The sequence below is a fragment of the Ranitomeya variabilis genome, chromosome 2 (assembly GCF_051348905.1).
Source record: "Ranitomeya variabilis isolate aRanVar5 chromosome 2, aRanVar5.hap1, whole genome shotgun sequence".
NCBI classification, from domain to species: domain Eukaryota; kingdom Metazoa; phylum Chordata; class Amphibia; order Anura; family Dendrobatidae; genus Ranitomeya; species Ranitomeya variabilis.
Window position 1 is genome coordinate 1,000,435,067 of NC_135233.1, and position 19,734 is coordinate 1,000,454,800.

The 19,734-nt window shown below is 43.5% G+C and overlaps 1 protein-coding gene across 10 annotated transcripts in view; it reads right to left on the bottom strand.

Annotated features, from left to right (window-relative positions):
- Positions 1-19,734, bottom strand: part of AGFG1 (ArfGAP with FG repeats 1) — a 64,876-nt gene that overhangs the window by 13,660 nt on the left and 31,482 nt on the right. For 5 of the 10 annotated variants that reach the window (XM_077291154.1, XM_077291155.1, XM_077291152.1 and 2 more), the window contains exons 4-8: positions 17,588-17,750; positions 14,879-15,059; positions 11,786-11,905; positions 6,712-6,894; positions 2,686-2,767 (exon numbers count right to left, since the gene is read on the bottom strand). In XM_077291154.1, coding sequence (XP_077147269.1) covers positions 2,686-2,767; positions 6,712-6,894; positions 11,786-11,905; positions 14,879-15,059; positions 17,588-17,750 — 729 coding nt within the window. The remainder of the gene's footprint in view (positions 1-2,685; positions 2,768-6,711; positions 6,895-11,785; positions 11,906-14,878; positions 15,060-17,587; positions 17,751-19,734) is intronic. The other 5 variants (XM_077291157.1, XM_077291156.1, XM_077291159.1 and 2 more) reach the window with 1 other exon arrangement.

A 19,734-nucleotide genomic window follows, 5' to 3' on the forward strand; every position in this document is an offset into this window, starting at 1 on the left:
GTAATGTTAAAAATAATAAAAAAATGGTTATATACTCACCCTCTGACGTCCCGATCTCCTCGGTGCTGCACGTGGCGGTCCGGTTCCAAAGATGCTGTGCGAGAAGGACCTTCGAGACGTCACGGTCATGTGACCGCGACGTCATCTCAGGCCCTGCTCGCATAGCAACCCTGCAACCGGATGGCCGCGTGCAGCGCTGAGAGGTGAGTATATCATTATTTTTTATTTTAATTCTTTTTTTTTTTTACACAAATATGGTTCCCAGGGCCTGGATGAGAGTCTCCTCTCCTCCTCCCCAGGTACCATCTGCACATTATCCGCTTACTTCCCGCATCATGGGCACAGCCCCATGCAGGAAGTAAGCGGATCAATGCATTTCTATGTGTGCAGAATCGCAGCGATTCTGCACAAAGAAGTGACATGCTGCGGAATGTAAACCTCTGCGTTTCTGCGCGGTTTTTCCCGCAGCATGTGCACAGCGGATTGCGGTTTCCATAGGGTTTACATTTAACTATAAACGCAATGGAAACTGCTGCGGACCCGCAGCTGCAGAAACGCTGCGGTTCCGCGGTAAAAACCGCTATGTGTGCACATAGCCTAAGCGCTTCCTACGTGCAGTAGGCATCTTACAAGTCAACGTCTGACCCTATAATAAGTCGTGAAACATGATCAGTCATAATAGCCAAGCCAGAAACTCACTGAACAATTATTTGGTAGATTGATAACTACCTCTCCACTGTGGCACTTATAACACAACTTTCTTTCATGTGCACACTTTTCAGCCGTGGAGCATGGCCAATAAGGATCTGCACTTGACCGGTTTTCTTAGGAGAACCAATAGTTCCTTTCCCCCAATCATTATATTTAAGGATGTAAAAAACTAATTAAGTTGATGAAAATCTCATCTCATTAAACAGAACACGAAATAGACATTTCTATATAGAGATCGCACACCCTGACTAAATACAGGTCCTTCTCAAAAAATTAGCATATAGTGTTAAATTTCATTATTTACCATAATGTAATGATTACAATTAAACTTTCATATATTATAGATTCATTATCCACCAACTGAAATTTGTCAGGTCTTTTATTGTTTTAATACTGATGATTTTGGCCTACAACTCCTGATAACCCAAAAAACCTGTCTCAATAAATTAGCATATTTCAACCGTCCAATCAAATAAAAGTGTTTTTTAATAACAAACAAAAAAACATCAAATAATAATGTTCAGTTATGTACTCAATACTTGGTCGAGAATCCTTTGGCAGAAATGACTGCTTCAATGCGGCGTGGCATGGAGGCAATCAGCCTGTGACACTGCTGAGATGTTATGGAGGCCCAGGATGCTTCAATAGCGGCCTTAAGCTCATCCAGAGTGTTGGGTCTTGCGTCTCTCAACTTTCTCTTCACAATATCCCACAGATTCTCTATGGGGTTCAGGTCAGGAGAGTTGGCAGGCCAATTGAGCACAGTAATACCATGGTCAGTAAACCATTTACCAGTGGTTTTGGCACTGTGAGCAGGTGCCAGGAAGCATGAAGTGCTCCAAAATCTCCTGATAGCTAGCTGCATTGACCCTGCCCTTGATGAAACACAGTGGACCAACACCAGCAGCTGACATGGCACCCCACACCATCACTGACTGGGTACTTGACACTGGACTTCAGGCATTTTGGCATTTCCTTCTCCCCAGTCTTCCTCCAGACTCTGGCACCTTGATTTCCGAATGACATGCAAAATTTGCTTTCATCAGAAAAAAGTACTTGGGACCACTTAGCAACAGTCCAGTGCTGCTTCTCTGTAGCCCAGGTCAGGCGCTTCTGCCGCTGTTTATGGTTCAAAAGTGGCTTTACCTGGGGAATGCGGCACCTGTAGCCCATTTCCTGCACACGCCTGTGCACGGTGGCTCTGGATGTTTCCACACCAGACTCAGTCCACTGCTTCCTCAGGTTCCCCAAGGTCTGGAATCGGTCCTTCTCCACAATCTTCCTCAGGGTCCGGTCACCTCTTCTCGTTGTACAGCGTTTTCTGCCACATTGTTTCCTTCCAACAGACTTACCATTGAGGTGCCTTGATACAGCACTCTGGGAACAGCCTATTTGTTGAGAAATTTCTTTCTGGGTCTTACCCTCTTGCTTGAGGGTGTCAATGATGGCCTTCTTGACATCTGTCAGGTCGCTAGTCTTACCCATGATGGGGGTTTTGAGTAATGAACCAGGCAGGGAGTTTTTAAAAGCCTCAGGTATCTTTTGCATGTGTTTAGAGTTAATTAGTTGATTCAGAAGATTAGGGTAATAGGTCGTTTAGAGAACCTTTTCTTGATATGCTAATTTATTGAGACAGGTTTTTTGGGTTATCAGGAGTTGTAGGCCAAAATCATCAGTATTAAAACAATAAAAGACCTGACAAATTTCAGTTGGTGGATAATGAATCTATAATATATGAAAGTTTAATTGTAATCATTACATTATGGTAAATAATGAAATTTAACACTATATGCTAATTTTTTGAGAAGGACCTGTATGTAGGGGAGTAACCGTGCAGTGATATCTGCTTAATATTCATTGGACACCAAACTTTTAAAACCTTGAATTATTTACCAAAATGTTGTTTCTTTCATTGAAAACACGATAAAATAGTCAACCAACTAATCTCAAAGAATATCCGTAATGGACACTTACTTATCGGTTGGGGCCGGAGCAGCTGGGACAGGAGCAGAAGACACTGGTGCACCACTGTAGCCACTTCCTTGTGTACTGCCTCCTGGAAGAAAGGATCTTATAAGTGGGATCGTAGTAGATATCTGACAACAGATCCACTAGAAGTACAGGTTCAAGAATCTGATTGGCTGGCAGGAATAATTCCACCACTATACATGTTCTGTTAGGTCATCTCCTCTAGTAAGTCTTTAAAGGGAACCTGTCAGGTCCTCGGTCCCCCAGAACCACCAGCAGTTGTGACTACATTGTGAAATTCCCTGCCTAATAGTCCCTTTATTACATTACACACAAACAGATCTTTAGAAAAACTCTTTCTAAAGTCCGGTTATGATATGTAAATGAGGGTTTTGACTAGTTGATGGGGCGTTAGTGTCCCCAGATTAGTCGGCCCACTTAGATGTTATCACACCCTTGCGGGCGTGATAACATGACTTAGAAGCGCCAGCGTCATCGCCAGCACTATACATACCTTGCGCATGTGGGTGGCTGTTTTTCCCTCACTGCATTGATTAATTGAGGCACAGAATCGGAAGTGCAGAAGACTTCCGATCATGCACAGCCGGCAGTCAGGCTGCTGGAATAGCCTGCAGGATGACCTTTGTGTATTCATACATGGGTGATGACCAAGAAAGTATATCTTTAGGGGCAGGAGTTTAAATTACAGGTAGAAAAAAAATAAAAATCTTTCACTGCCAAGTTGCAGTGATTCTTGACCAAATTTAAATGAAGAACACCACTAGAACAGGAGATATCATTGTTTCTACTGCCTCTCAGTCTTCAAGGTTTTTGGATGTTACTGATAAATAACGAGTTGTGGAAATCCTGCAGGGAACAGAAGGGTTAATTTCTTGCTGATGTCATCAATTTTAATCTGGGGAAATTGAGACAAAGGGGTGGAGCTTGCCTACTCACGTGGTCAAAATTGTTGGTACCCCTCGATTAATGACAGAAAAACCCACAATGGTGACAGAAATAACTTGAATCTGACAAAAGTAATAAATAAAAGATCTATGAATTAGAACAAATGAAAGTCAGACATTGCTTTTCAACCATGCTTCCGCAGAATAAAATAAATCTCATGAAGCAGGCCTGGACAGAAATAATGGTACCCTTAACTTAATATTTTGTTGCACAACCTTTTGAGGCAATCACTGCAATCAAACGATTCCTGTAACTGTCAATGAGACTTCTGCACCTCTAGACAGGTACCATATATACTCATGTATAAGCCGAGATTTTCAGCCCATTTTGGGGGGCTGAAAGTCCCCCTCTCGGCTTATATTCGAGTCATACCCAGGGGTCGGCAGGGGAGGGGGAGCGGGGACTGTAATTATACTCACCTGCTCCTGGCGCGGTCCCTGGTTCCCCGGCGCCCCAGCTTCTTCCTGTACTGAGCGGTCACATGGTACCGCTCATTACAGTAATGAATATGCGGCTCCACCTCCCATAGGTGTGGAGCCGCATATTCATTACTGTAATGAGCGGTAACGGTGACCACTCAATACAGGGAGAATCTGCGGCGCCGAGCAAGCAGGGACTGCACCACGCCAGGAGCAGGTGAGTATAACGGGGACGGGAGCGCTGCGCGATATTCACCTGCTCCTCGTTCCGGGCGCCGCTCCGTCTTCTGCAGTGATGCTCAGGTCAGAGGGCGCGGTGACGTGGTTAGTGCGCGCCCTCTGCCTGAATGTCAGTGCAGAAGACGCTGAAGATGGAGCGGCGCTGGAACGAAGTCAGGTGAATATTGCAAGTGCCGGAGGCCTGAGCGACGGAGAGGCGAGAATGTGATTTTTTTTTTATCGCAGCAACAGCAAAAGGGGCAAGGGTCTGTATGGAGCATCTTATGGGGCCATAACATTTGTGCAGCACTATATGGGGCAAGGGTCTGTATGGAGCATCTTATGGGGCCATAACGTTTGTGCAGCACTATATGGGGCAAGTGTCTGTATGGAGCATCTTATGGGGCTATAACGTTTGTGCAGCACTATAATGGAGCAAGTGTTTGTATGGGGCCATAATCAACGTTTGTGCAGCAATATATGGGGCAAATATCTTTATGGAGCATCTTATGGGGCCATTATTACCCTTTATGCAGGATTATATGGGGCATATTTTAATATGGAGCATCTTATGGGGCATCTTATGGGGCCATCATAAACTTTATGGAGCATTATATGGGGCTCCTGTTTCAATATGGATATTCAAAAACACAACCTACTGATGTCTCAATTAATTTTACTTTTATTGGTATCTATTTTTACTTTTGACATTTACCGGTAGCTGCTGCATTTCCCACCCTAGGCTTATACTAGAGTCATTAAGTTTTCCCAGTTTTTTGTGGCAAAATTAGGGGGGGGGGGGTCGGCTTATACTCGAGTATATAAAGTATTTTGGGCCACTCCTCAAGAGCAAACTGCTCCAGTTGTCTCGTGTTTGAAGGTTGCCTTTTCCAGACAGCAAGTTTCAGCTCTTTCCAAAGATGCTCAATAGGATTTAGGTCAGGGCTCATAGAAGGCCTCTTCAGAATAGTCCAATGGTTGAAAAGCAATGTCTGACTTTCATTTGTTCATTTTCATAGATCTTTTATTTATTATTACTTTTGTCAGATTCAAGTTATTTCTGTCACCATTGTGGGTTTTTCTGCCATTAAACGATGAGTACCAACAATTTTGACCACGTGTATAAGACAGAAGTTGGAGCACCTTCCACAGCCTGTGGTCCCACAGGCAGACACAAAAGGGAGGGAGTGGAGGAGGACAAGGTTGGGATCCTGTGAGGCAAAGAAGATTTTTTTTTTTTTTTAAAAAAAGGGGTATTCTCAAGTTATGAAAATTGCTTTAGTTAGTTGAAATGAAAATAAGCAATTTTGCAATTTACTTGCTTTTTCTATCTGCTATCATTCTCCTTCAATGAGAACCTTTGTCTTTCATAGTATAGAACTGGTTTTCATGGAGCTCGGCCACTAGCTTTTGCCTAGACCCTGGCCAAGTGTGCACAGAAGTTACATTCCAAGACAGAAGGTTAACACATAACATCCCAGTCAGCTCCCCCAAGTGATTTAAAATACAACCGATAGCTGTTCACCTCCCTCAACTCCTGACAAGCTGCTGTTATAAATCTTGCAAAATCACCTGCCCATACATCAATTTCCCACAGAGCTCATAATCACAACCCTTGGCTCCCACTGGCCCAAGGTGTGCACTTATCCAAATGTCCTGTTATCTCTGTGTATATATACTGTGATAACAGTGTAGACTTCAGAACAAACCACTGATAGCTGAATGTGTTACAGCAGAACTTGGGCTGAGCTGTATAGTTCTACTATATGGTACTATATAGTTCCCACAATCGTATACAAGATTTCTCTCGCGCATCCCCCCTACTCTGGATCCTTCTACCACAACATATCAGACTCTCACCTACCATCGAAACCTTCAAAAAGAACCTGAAGACCCACCTCTTCCGACAAGCCTACAGCCTGCAGTAACCACCGATTGACCAAACCGCTGCATGACCAGCTCTACCCTCACCCATCCCTTGTAGACACTGAGCCCTCGCGGGCAGGGTCCTCTCTCCTCCTGTACCAGTTGTGACTTGGATTGTTTAAGATTATTGTACTTTTTATTATGTATACCCCTCCTCACATGTAAAGCGCCATGGAATAAATGGCACTATAATAATAAATAATAATACTATAACTGCAGCACTATTATTCACCAGAGTTGTCACTCAAGGAGGAGAGTCGGCCCCGCCAGAAATCAGGAAGTGAGGAGACCGCAAGGAGACTGCGAAGCTCTGAGCTGCTCAAGAGACAACCTGAGAATACTCTTAACATACTTCTCAGTCTTAAATGTAAAAAGACACAATAAAAAATAGATAAAGCAAGTGCTACAATATTTTTCTGTGTATTTTACATTTCGTGTCCCCTTAAGTTATATTATTGACACTCTGTCCCCTAAGATTTTTCCAAACTGATGATAATCTTACCTTGCACACCGCTGAAGATATTGTCTAAGTCTGCGAGAGCTGCATATTTATCTGCTGATGGCTGACTTGGTTTACCAACAGCAGCCGTTTTACTAGGTCCAGTTGAATTAAAGGCTCCAAAGTCAGCGCTGGAGGACTTGGGAAAGTTGTCAAATTGAGCAAAGTTTGCATTTGCATTTGTACCTATAAAATAAAGCTGGATTTCTTGAACTGGTATGGACAGATGCTGAAACATTCACCGAAATGCAGTTAGATGAGAATCAATGTTTAAGTATAAGAACATAAAGGCAGCAGGCATACTAGGTTCAGGCCAGAATGACACCAGATCATATTTTTTTTAATGAAGTTTCTAGAAGTTGAGAGAATATAAATAGACCATCCAAAACCAATCTAAAACAGTCCCAAGCGTTCTTAATCTCTGAATTTTGAAAATAAAAAAATAACTTTGGACAAAATTTAAGATTTGGATAGTTATGGAGATCTACTTGCCTGGAAAGTTTCACTTTAAATGCACCATTCAAGGGATACCCTTGCTATCCTTTTGCAGCTGAAACCTATACTGTCCATGGCGGTCACACGAAGAGTTTACACAGAAAATACCTTCCAACCATTGCAGTTGGCAGTGGCTCATGGTTTTGGACATCACAGGCATCAGCGGCAGCCAGGTAGAAGACAGTCAGGGGTCCGGTGAAGAGCGCTGCCCAGAGTTATAGGCCAGACTCCATCAACCACTGCAATACTGGCGGGAAGTTCACTGCACCTCAATTATCAACTTTGGCAGATTATTTTGCAGATTGTGAGTGGATTGCAGGGGGTACAAACACGAACATCTAGTCTACAGGCTACAATCTAAAAACTACACACAGCTAGTACAAATAAGACATCAGAAGTCGCCCTGTTGAGGGACGGACGAGACTTACGGTAAGAGGTCTGCAGAGAGAAAGCAGACGTAAAGTCACCAAAACTGCAGCTGGTCGAGAGCGTTCTGAACGCTGAGTGGCCATGAAAGGTGAAAGAGGAGGGTGGAAAAAGAAAAAGAAGGGATTGCAGAGGGGAAAAAAACAAAACGCCATGTTTAAAGAAAAGAAAAAGCTAATAATTAGAACAAAAAACAAACAAACATACATGACCAAATGAAAATGCAAGCCCCTAACACTGTGCAGCATTACGTGAACCGGGCGATATGGACATGGTACAAGCACACACGCGGCCTAAACTGTGCCAGCGGGCAACACACTGTACTCGACTACAAAAGGGGACACCATGGTGGGGACCACAACGAGAGGAAGCTTTCTTTCCGCCTTGTCTTTAGAGATACAAAGTGTCAAGACAATGACCATACAGGCTTCTTCCTCCGGACCACCCACTACTCTCTTCTGGTAATGCAGGAAGCTGTATTATAATCTGGAGCTCAGCACATTCCTCGGACAGTCCATGTTATTCTATAAAAGCGGCAGGAAAAGCTGGGTGCTGGTGACAATCCCCTACACTAAGGAGCGGCGGCAGTCCTAATACAAAGGAATGGGGGCGAGAAACACTGGCTGATGCTACATGTGCAATCTTAATTGATTAGAAATAGATTTTGCCATTGATCGCATCGCCTCTAGGAGACGAAGCGCTAATGTGGTGAGCACAGAAAATCATCAAGGATCAATCTGCATGGAAAGGTGATGTCTGAACACATGTGCCAGGACATGTGCACCACCCACAGGCATCATTCACCTGTCCTATTACAGTACCTGCTGATCGTGCACCCGGCGGAATCGTACCGCCGTCATTAACACCGCTGACCTTCTAGTGTTCACAAGTAGCGGAAATAAGGAGGGGTTTCTGCGGCTTTTAATCGCCATGTTTTCTGCACATCTCCACACAAAGAGAAGCAATAGAAATCTTATCTGATAAATGCTTTTTAGAACAGGTTTTCCCCTTTAGTTCTACATGAATTTTTGTAGGCTCTGTATTAAAGCATATGAGAAAAAAAATGCACCAAAAAAAAAAAACACGTACTGTTGAACAGCGTCTTTAAACACACAGTGAGACTGTTCATGAAATCACAGATTTCGCTTGAACAGTAAAACACAGCAGATCTTTGGTACAAAATAATAAAGCATTTATGCTACGTGTGAACACAGCCTTACTAGTCTTCCAGGAAAACATCACAGATCCTGACAGGCCAGACTAGTAGGCACACCGTCAAAAGTAAAAAAAAAAAAAAAAAAAAAAAAAAAAAGACGGCGCTGTATTTATACTACACAAAAAAAAAATATTACAGAGGACTCAGCCATGGTCGCCTGTACTCAGGAGCCCAGCATTAATAATAATCTTTATTTTTATATAGCGCTAACATATTCCGCAGCGCTTTACAGTTTGCACACATTATCATCGCTGTCCCCGATGGGGCTCACAATCTAAATTCCCTATCAGTATGTCTTTGGAATGTGGGAGGAAACCGGAGAACCTGGAGGAAACCCATGCAAACACGGGGAGAACATACAAACTCTTTGCATTTCCAAAGCTCCTCCCTAACGACTGATGGCGCTGAAGAGCCATAGCATGAAAACCACGCACCGGTGACGTAAATAACATTGGTGACGATGGCATCTAACAAGTGGTGGGATATATTCGGCTGCAAGTGAACATTCAGCTATTGAAGTGATGAAAGCAGGAAATACGGGCAGTTGTAAGGAGCTACTGACCATACTGATCACAGAAGACAACCATAATGGTTAGCACCTACCAAAAGTGGCCAAAGCAAGGACAATCAGTGACACAAAGACAGGATCATGGATAGGATGCCCTCTATGGGAGGAGGTGAGCTGGGAGAAGTAGCGTGATGCTGGGAAATCTTAATCTTGACATTTATATGGATGTTACATAAACCTCCATCACGTGTCTAAAATTTCTTAAGGACCAAATACAACCCTTTACTGCGTACAGTCACAGCGTCCAACCCACAGCGGCCAGATGTTACAGCATAGTGGATGGGATTTCAAGAAATTCCATACCCACTAAGCGTCACACGGCTTACCTGTGGAGACGGACATGTGGCGCGTCTCTCCAGACCACAGCATGTCTATTTATCACGGTTCAATGATCACATGAGGATTTACCGACAACATGTTGGACGGAGCGGACATGTGATGCGTCCAAAACACTGCCCAATACTGAAAGTGTGGACATACCCTTAGAGACCCTATCTCACAACTTACAGGACTTGGGATCCGCTGCCAATTCTTGGTGCAGCTACTACAGGACATCTTCAGAGGTCTTGTGAAGGCCATGCTTCAAAGTGACAGATGTGATCTTACAGCACAAGAGGAATTCACAGTGTTAGACAGGAGGCTACGGTTACAGCCGACCAGTGCACGTAGACACATGTGCCTGTACACATCAGCGGGTATCAATCCCTGGTAAGACCAAAGGTGCCCTAGGCTGATGGAATGCTTTCTTCTGGACTGTAATAAAAACCTCAGAATTTTCCATGTAAAAAAATGAGAAAAGTTTGGAATTCTAGACTGTTCTTCACTTATAATGGGGCCTGACAACATGTGCCATATTATGGGCCTGGTGTTAAATAAATCAGAACTGGGGGAGCTTTATCCCTATGACTGGTGACGATTTAGGTCAGGGTCTTTTTCCTTGCTTTGCCTGCTCTCTGGCACAGTTCCTATGACTTTCCCCTGCTAATCTTCAGTAAGCCGTTTCAAGTGCAGGAAAGCAGCCAAGCGAATGTTTCTACTTACACAGTCTTATTAAAATCCTTAAATCAGTCGTCATGCTTGGACAGCCAAGGAGGGCAACAGTTTACTAGTCACCTCGGACCGACCATAAAGTGCACGCTGAGGAAGGACTTTGTTAGCTGGTCCCCACGGCAGCACAGTCTCATAAGTGGTTGTGGAGTGTGTAACTTACTGGCCTCACATTTCCACAGTACAGAGAGAAAGATCTGTAACCACATTTCTCAGAACTCACTGCATACAGTATGAAAAGAATCTTAGACCGGATGAGGCTGGTATACTCACTTTGATTATGGCTGTTTAATTACTTTCAGAAGTTTTTATGCCTGATAATATAATGAGCATTTTAGGCGCCCGGTGCTAGCTACACTCCTAACATCCTTGCCTTAATAAACAGACACCATGACATGGATTTTCAAAAGTAAGTATCTCTCATCAGGACAGAGCCATTTCATAATGTAATTGTTCTGTGCACAAAACTGGTCAGTTTATATTAACAGGCTGTGAAACGACCGATTGGATTGAACGTGGACGATCGTCGGTCAGTTACATTGTGTCTAAACCCATAAACAATGAGTCTTAAAGACATCCTGCTAAAGGAAGACTCATGGCGGCTGAGCCTGCCGATATGGACAGCAGTCTAGTGAGTATGGGGGCGCCGGCTGACTCATGGTCAGGTGAGAGGTCAATCATGCATGACTTATTTTGGACTGCCGATCTCGCATGGTCCTCCTTGAGATACTCCATTGGATGGTGTAACTGTCGACAGCTTTCTCAGAGAGCGCTGGAGAGCCATCTAATGAGTATGGCCAGCTTAACTCTATACATGAACGGTCTAGTAGAGAACAAATAGTGGAGTCCTTGTGTTCTCCTCCAAGCAGCCAGAGATGTGGCTGCAACCCATGATCGTAGGGGGTGAGGAGTAATTAGATAACACTGGGGTCTGGCTCTAAAATTTAGCTTTGTGCCACCAGGCTCACATCTCCATGAACCATGACATTTGTGAGTGACGGTACTACATGGCAGAAATATGTAGTGCCCTCAAATAGGGACTGTATATTAACAGATAACAGCCAGAATAAAAAAAAAAGGAAAAGTAAAGTATCAGCAACTATTTATATAGGAGAAAAGCCATGCTAGCGATGTAAAGCGCATAAAGGAGCAGCATAGCAATATACAGACATACATAAGAAGGTGTACGCACATAGAAAACACAACACGAGTAATGCAGAGCACACACTATGCAGAGGTGAGAAACAGGCACGAGCACAGAGGGATGGAGAGGTCAGCACCTGGCCGCCAGCTACAGCACAAGGCTGCCGGAGAGGCAAGACTACCTGGATTTATAGGCTGGGTGGGTGTCTGACTTGATGAGGGGAACGCTCCAAAACTACTCGCGCCACTAGACTGTCCAAATGCATCAAAGTTTGCAAAGTCTGCATTGGCAGAATTGTGAGCTGTAAAATGTGGAAAACAGAAGGGAAAAAACAAAATAATAATATAATGGTGTTAATGAGGATGAGTAACATAATACTACAAAGTAACACAAACGTGAAAAATAAACAGATCATTAATCAGTGAAGACACGAATGTCTGATGAAGCACAATGAGGACATGGGGGTCATTATTACTCATACTGGGATAAAGATGGAGAAAAGAGCATGGAAAGGAAGGCAGAAAATCCAGTAACCGCAAAAAAATAATAATCTAAAATATCGCATTTCTTGCAAATATTAAGAAAGTTATTAAAATTGGGAGTATATATTGGCGATAAGAGTCAATGTGTTTTGAGCTATACGAGGTCTTTATCTTGACAATTATCAACGCGTTTCCAGCTACAGGAAGTTCTTGACAACTGTCAACGCATTTCCATCTATACGAGCTCACAGCTGTGAAGTTTAAGAGCTTGTATAGCTCAAAACACGTCAAAGCGTAGCAACAATAAGTACTCCCAATTTTAATAACTTTCTTTTTTTTAATATTTTCAATAAATGTGATATTTTAGATTTTTTCTGTGGTTGGTGATTTCCCTCCTTCCTTTCCATGGCTTTACTGCTCAGGAACCCAGCCTGAAGCTTCTGTGCACTGCGCCCTCATCTCAGGCATTTCCCAATCTAGGGAACTGATGATAGCTTTGTTTCTTTTCATGGAGAAGAGGGGGTTGTCGGATGTGGCAGAGATGTGCACTTATGCATTTACATGCGGTTTTGCAACATGGCGGATCCTTGGAGACGTCATCATTGTGTGATCAGTGCAGGCACAACCAACACTACAACCACAAAGTCAAAAGGGAGCTCTTATGGCGTCTTAGGGAGGGAACACATCAGGTTGGGGACTCCATTAAAGAGTGAGAGGGGAGAATATTGTCTAAAAAGCGAAATAAGGAAAAAAGTTGGATATTGAACATTTTCTGACTTTTTTAGCAAAGTTTTATAACTTGGCCTCACTCAAATGAATGTATCAATGGGGGTAAATCCGAATACCGTTTTTCGCTGCTCCAGACAGAACACCTTCCCCATCCCAATGGAGGAGAGCACAGCATGATGTGGACCCCAAGTACCAGGCACAGCACCGCCATGTCCCATGTGTTGTGATTGGTATTGTACAAGGTCAGCCTCACACAGATCATATACTGATGACAGAACATCAATCCCAGAAACGAAATAACTTCAAAATCAAAGGGAATGTGTCACCAGAAAATAACATTGTTTATAGTGGACTTTTCACCAATGTTTGCCGTATAAACCGTACATTCTTGTACATAGTAACAAACACTTGTCTCCTCTTCTCCATTCTGACACCTAACGTGTTATTTTTCATGTTCCCTTTGAAGTGTAATTTTGTTCAGCTCCATGGGGGTGTATGTTCAACCCACTAGAATGTTGTCCAATCTTAAAAAAGGCAGTGTGGCGTCAATAGGTCGGAAAAAGTAGACGTCCACAGATCTGACCATAAATGAATGTGCAGAAATGTGCAGTTTATAAGGCAAAAATTAGTGAAAGGTCATTTTTAAAGAATATAATAAAAAAAGCTTGCAGTTTTCACACAGGCCCAGAAACTACTCTGAACCACTACTACCTGGTCTTTCAGGAAATCCACATTTACAATAGCAGCAATACACGGACTCAGAGCTACCATCTATCTGTAGTATGGAAAGATCTAATGAGAATGTGATAAGGTTATTATGAAGGCGGGGTGGACAGGGATGAGGCGGTGAGTGAAGAAATTACCTAGCGTGATTGGTGGATCCTTTGCTATCAGCTGTGTGTACAGGTATTATCTGCCATTGTAATCCTGCCTCTGATGATAATGAGACTGCTGAAAAGTCTTCTATAAAAGGTCAGGAAGTTAGAGTCTAATATAGTCAGAGTGGCCTGTGTGAAAATTGCAAGATATTGGGAAAAAAAAAAAAAAAAAAAATACATTTAACACAGAAAACGTATTTAAACAACAGGTCATTCCTTTTAAGACCATTTAATCCTGAACCAAAAATGTTATTCTTTGTAATAAATGTAAACCTAACAAACAAAATTCAACCAGGTTTTTTTTTTATTACAGTACTAAAGAGAGAAAAAAAAAAAAGTACCGTTAAACATAAAAGAGAAAGGATGGATGTGAACACGGTTATGTATAATGAGATGCGAGTGGCCAATTGTAGAGGTACGAGATGTCATTAAACAGAGAGCACTCATTATTTCCCTACCAACTGGCCAGAATCCAGAATAACCCGATACTACTTCTCGAGAAACCCTAAATTATTCAGTAACCCCTGCATTATTAAACCTGCCCCTTGACCAATACAATTGCAAGGAACAAGTTGGAAATAAAGTGACCCACACTAACACAGCTCTAAATCTATGCGAGGCCTGTATCACATACAGTACATTCAGTAAGATTTGAGGAAATCCCTACACAACTCCTGACGCATATGTCCTCTTAAAGGGATTGTCCATAATGTTAACAGCCGCTCCCAGGGGGCTTCCATATTAATACACACTTTCACCATAAAGTTTTTATCCAAAACAAGACAATCTCTACCAGACCGGCAGCACTGCTCCATTTCTGCTGCCCGCATTCCCGGCGGGCTCTGAGGCAAGCGGGACGTCACATGACAGCTGCAGCCAATCAGCTGCTCTCCTCTGTGCATTGCGATCTCCAAATCCAGCTTACGCTGCAAGTCCAGGTTCACACATCCGTGTATCACGGTCCGAGTAAGAACCGTGATCTACAGACTGACCCGTAGGTCTCCTGCCCTGAATTCGGCAGCCTTATAACCATATATGACGTTGTTGCGTTTGGGCCACGAGACCCCCATGGCCACTCCGTATATTGCGGCCCATACATGTACCTTGACATAAGACATGTGTAAAACCAGCAGTGTTAGGCATAAATACAATTCAGTGCTGGAATAAAGTAAGTAGTTTTCTTACCTGTATGACTGTTGAAGTTTGCAAAATTGGCGAAATTAGCAGTAGCAGCTGGCTGTGGTGCAGGGGTGGCAAAGATGTCTGCTCCAAGGTCACCCAGGAGGTCAAATGGTTTCCGCTCATGATGGTGGTGATGATGATGATGCTGCGGCTGGGCCACCTGATTACGAGCCACAACAGGAGACTGAAAACGAGACCTTCGTTAGCGAGCCAGGAAGCCACGTACATCATGTCCTCTCCTGCCGGGGCTTATTTACATGCAGTGGAAGCAAACAGCCTAAGTTTCAGCGTTACATGTTAACCTGACGGCTGACAAGCTTCCCGTGTGGCTACTGCACACAACCTTAATTACAATAATTATGTTTTTGAACCTAACCACAAGGGTAATGCTAAGTGTACACTGAGCCTATAGTGAACGCCTTTTCCCCAAGGTATACTGCAATGTTCCTATAGGCCACCACACATCAGATAGAGGCCGAAAAGGTGTAAAAACAAGTGGTCTCAAAACTGACATTTTTGTGATACTACAACTTCAGGCAGTGTATTTCCATATCAACAATATAGCAATCCAGTGACCTAAAACCACTGGGATCTATTGGTAGCATTAGGAGAGAGACGTTTAGAGCCCAGTAGTATACGGCTATTGTATGGCACCATATTTCTTCTCCGCACCCGCGCTCTAATGTACTCAGCAGGCAGACAATGTAATGCGAAATCTCATAAATAATGCACCAGCTCCTATGTAGCCATCCCCGGAGAGAGGGCGCTCACGCTCCAGCGGCAGCAATTAGCTGGGGAGTTCGTTATTTCTGTGCTTATGGGAATCTCTCAGTGATGACTACCAAGTCACATTACTAGAAAACTAGCACAACTTGTGGAAAAAGCAATTTCTAGGGGGGGGCAAAAAATGGCTACTAAGGGATTACTAAAGAAGAGTAGGCAAGAGGGAGGGCATTGCTGGAACAAAAGGTTGTGCACTGACGGATGGGAGCGAATGATGGGCAGGAAAAACAAGAGGAAGTTTTCATTCACCGCCTCAAATCTACGAGCAAAAGTCAGCGCAAGATTGTAGGGAGGAAGCGGCATCACGGAAAAGGAAATGCAGTTGGGAAACTGCTCAGATGTCATCTCAGCATTTCAGAGACAGGCAGCAACGTGCAGGAGGAGCAGCGCAATGGCTCCATTGCTTTATGTAGGCTAACAATGCTAAAATGTACTCATCCCCAAACTTCACCCCATCTTAGTGGAGCAGCTCAACTCCCCTTCTAGGTCTTGTGTAGCGCATACACAGCAGAAAAGGAGGCGGAAAGGGCCAAATTTCACTATTTCACCCTACAATTACTTGGAAATTATGCACCTGTGTGGCCGAAGTGCGCCTCCGCTAAACACGAGAGCTCTCAACTCAGCCGAACCGCCAAGAATCTCAGCAGAGAAGAAAGCTGCTGCCATACAACTCTGCCAGTGGCTTATCTTACACTCAAAAATCTCATCCATTTCTTCTCCAATATGGGAGGGCCCCATTAGGATTAGATGTTTTTGTAAGACCTAGATGTTTCATCATGAAGAAATAAAGCCAATCGCAACTGGACAATCATGGCTAATTTGGAGTCAAGTGTATGGGGTCGGAGCTGCAGTGTTCTGGCTCTGTACACGTGCGGCTACTGTCTGATCGGTGAGGATTTCGGGCGTCCAATCTGATATTAATGACTTATCCTGAGAATAGGTCATCGATATCTAAGCCCAGAAATCCTCTAACTCCTTTTTAATGTTTTTTGCTTTTACAACTCACTCATAGCGTTCCTTGAGTGTGGCCAAAGGGTACAGACGGACATTAAAGTAGCTAGTGTCGTCATTTCATGGACCACCAGGGGAATATTCAAAATAGAATCCAGCTCCTAACGCTTTCTAATGATCCTGTAATGATCCGCAGCAGCCAAAGGCACGTCAGGTGTGCACCATAAACCTGCACGCTATCATGGGCTTCATCTCCTTAGAGGTCATTCATAGCAAACAAATGGATTTCACAATTACTAGCGCTCTCAAAGTAGAATCCGAACAAGGATGCGTCATGCAGAAATCTCATTTTTCCGCTAGCGCTTCTGAACGACATAGAGACGGAATATTTGAGTTGTACACGTAGTGTAATGGGATGTGGGCAGGTCTCAAAGGTAGCGTAATGCTTTTAGAAAAGTAAGTTAGTGGAGCTCTCGCCATTTAATAGCTTCTACCAAAGTAAGGCAGAACTCTAGGAAGTATTACATGTTCAGTTTACAGCAGAAGTCAATGGCGGTATATGACTATTTATCTGCAGTAAATTAAAGAAAGAAAAGTAGCGCAATCCTAGTCTTGTTTTTTTTAATTCTACAATCAGGGCCAGATCCACCTACAGACATGGTAGACATAGGAGGGCCGCTGGGACTGGTGTGTGCTGATCGGAAACTGAACACAGGAAAACACTGAGCAATGCGTCCTCAGATGTAATGTACTACTGTGCCCAGAAGAAGCCAAAGTTTGTTTTTCTATGAAAAGCTGCGTCTCGTTTCAATTGAACCCTTTGAAGCACTATTTGCATGGTATCCCGGCACACAAAAACTGTCTGCCTCCGTGTTGTGGGAGCATCCCATGGTGCCTATGCTGCAGTGTAAATGTTGCTGCATCTAATATAAAATCCTTGACATTCATTGCATTATAATTTTGTAGTTACTTGCTCACCTGGGTTGGCGTCCCTTTGTTCAGCTGCAGGGACGGTGCAGTGTCCCCCAACAGCGTTTTTAATGGTTTTACTTCTGGTGTACTACTGGTGCTACTTGCAGAGGACCCAGATATAGAGGCATGGACAGAGGCCACAACCCTGGCTTGTTCTGGAGGAACATACCTAAATGAAAAATTAACACACTGTTAGGGGACAATAGAAAGGAAAAGCAAGGTGTGACAACACAGCATTTTATTTTAATTAACCAGAATTTTATTTTCAGTAAGCCAGGAGGCATAGACTCATCTATATGTTGACTTTTGAGTTTGTGTGTTTCTTTGGTGGGTCAAGAGTCTGAATTGTTGACTCTTCTTGTAGGTCAATCTGATATTTTTAAATTAATGAATGGTTGTTATTTACCTTTTATATCAGCACCTACAGTTTATTGTACTGTTCTCTTTGCAAAACAGGGATGCAGGGTCACTGAAGAATGATGTTTGCTGATATGTTAATTACCCATTATACCAGGCCATGCAGTTTGTTGACTTGCAAACATTGAAGGATAAACTATAAATAATCAAACAATGCGGATTAACCTCATCACTCCTTCCCCTCTACCTGTTAATGGCTTGACAAACAGTTGTGAACTATAAAAGGGGATATGCCTCTGTAACAAGATACATCCAAACATCCAAGAGATCCAGAGACTTTCCACAAAACCAGTCAGGAACACTACTTGATAGCTGCCAGATCATGGCTCCATCACAAGGGACAGAGAATTGACATTCTACAGGATGCCAGCTTAGGGGGACCACGGCCCCGACTGAAAGAATACAGATCTGTTCCATAGACCATCACTGAACCCATGGATACGTCTGGGGTAGTCAGGATTTGGACCCAACAGTCACCTGAGCCCCATGGATACGTTTCAGAAAGCCAGGATTGGGACCCATTGGTCATCTGGCTCCATGGATGTTCACAGAAGCCAGGTTGTGACCCTCCAGTCACCTGGCCTTGTACCTCAATGGACTGTCAGCATCCTAAGCTTGTCGTCAACTCCTCTCTGTGCGTCTTACTGGTGGGGATTGTTGGCCTTGGAAGCTCTGAAGTCACAGCTGTTCTTATCCCGGCGAGTTAGCGGAAGGCTGAGACTAATTTTGCACCACCTTGGGTATTTTGCTGGGACTGTTCTTTGTGTTATTTACCTGTTTTATGGTTCAGTAAAGTATTGCCACAATGTTTTACCCTCACCCTGTGTTGTCTGAGTAGTATTAAGCACACGGTAGAAGGAGAGCAGGTGTTCGGTGGGATTAGCCCCGGTCCATGTGCTTTCGGCTTGCAAACTAAAGCACCTGCACACCCCTGTGTCTCTACACAAGGCTTGCAGATGTGATGGCCATAAAACTTTGGGTCTTAGTGGTGATACACTGTTAGATCACTCACCAGATTTCACAGCAGAAAATAGAGGAGTTAATAGTTTTTAGACCTGATGTACTGTGTGTATTTCTTAAGAGTTTGGTGTACTTACTTTGAAAATCCAAGTCAGTATAGTTGTATAAACAGTTTTCATTCTTTGCCCACCTAACCTGATTGACAGATGATCTGTTCCTCACCCCTACTGAAATCCACACTGATCAGTAGAAGCTGCCTACAGCTGTTAGACAGGACGAATGTACTTAGGTCCTGATTCATCAAGACTGGTGCTGTTCACGTCAGTCTTGACGAGGAGGTGTGCAGGAGACAGGCGCTCCCGATTCATTAAGTGATGTAAGCCACTTAATGAATTTGGCGCGTCTGACAACTGAAGTGTTCCTAGCCATAAAATACTACTCCAGTTGGATACTAGAGTAAGATTTGTGGCATAAAGAACACCGCCACTTGTCACGAGTTTGACGAGAAGCAGTCACCACGACCCCGCATCGCGCCCCACCACCACACACTTATGGTGCAATGTGAAAATAGTGGGCACATGCCATAATTCGCTAAGTTTTAGCACAGCCTCAGGTTACACCAAAATTGTGCAACTTTTCTGCCCTTTTTTGCCCAAATTCTGGGTCGTAATAGCTTTAATGAATCGGGCACTTAGACTCATGAGCTTTCTCACTCCTTTGCAGGACTCACAAAAAGCCAATTTTAAAATCAAGATCACATAGTCATTCTAACATGA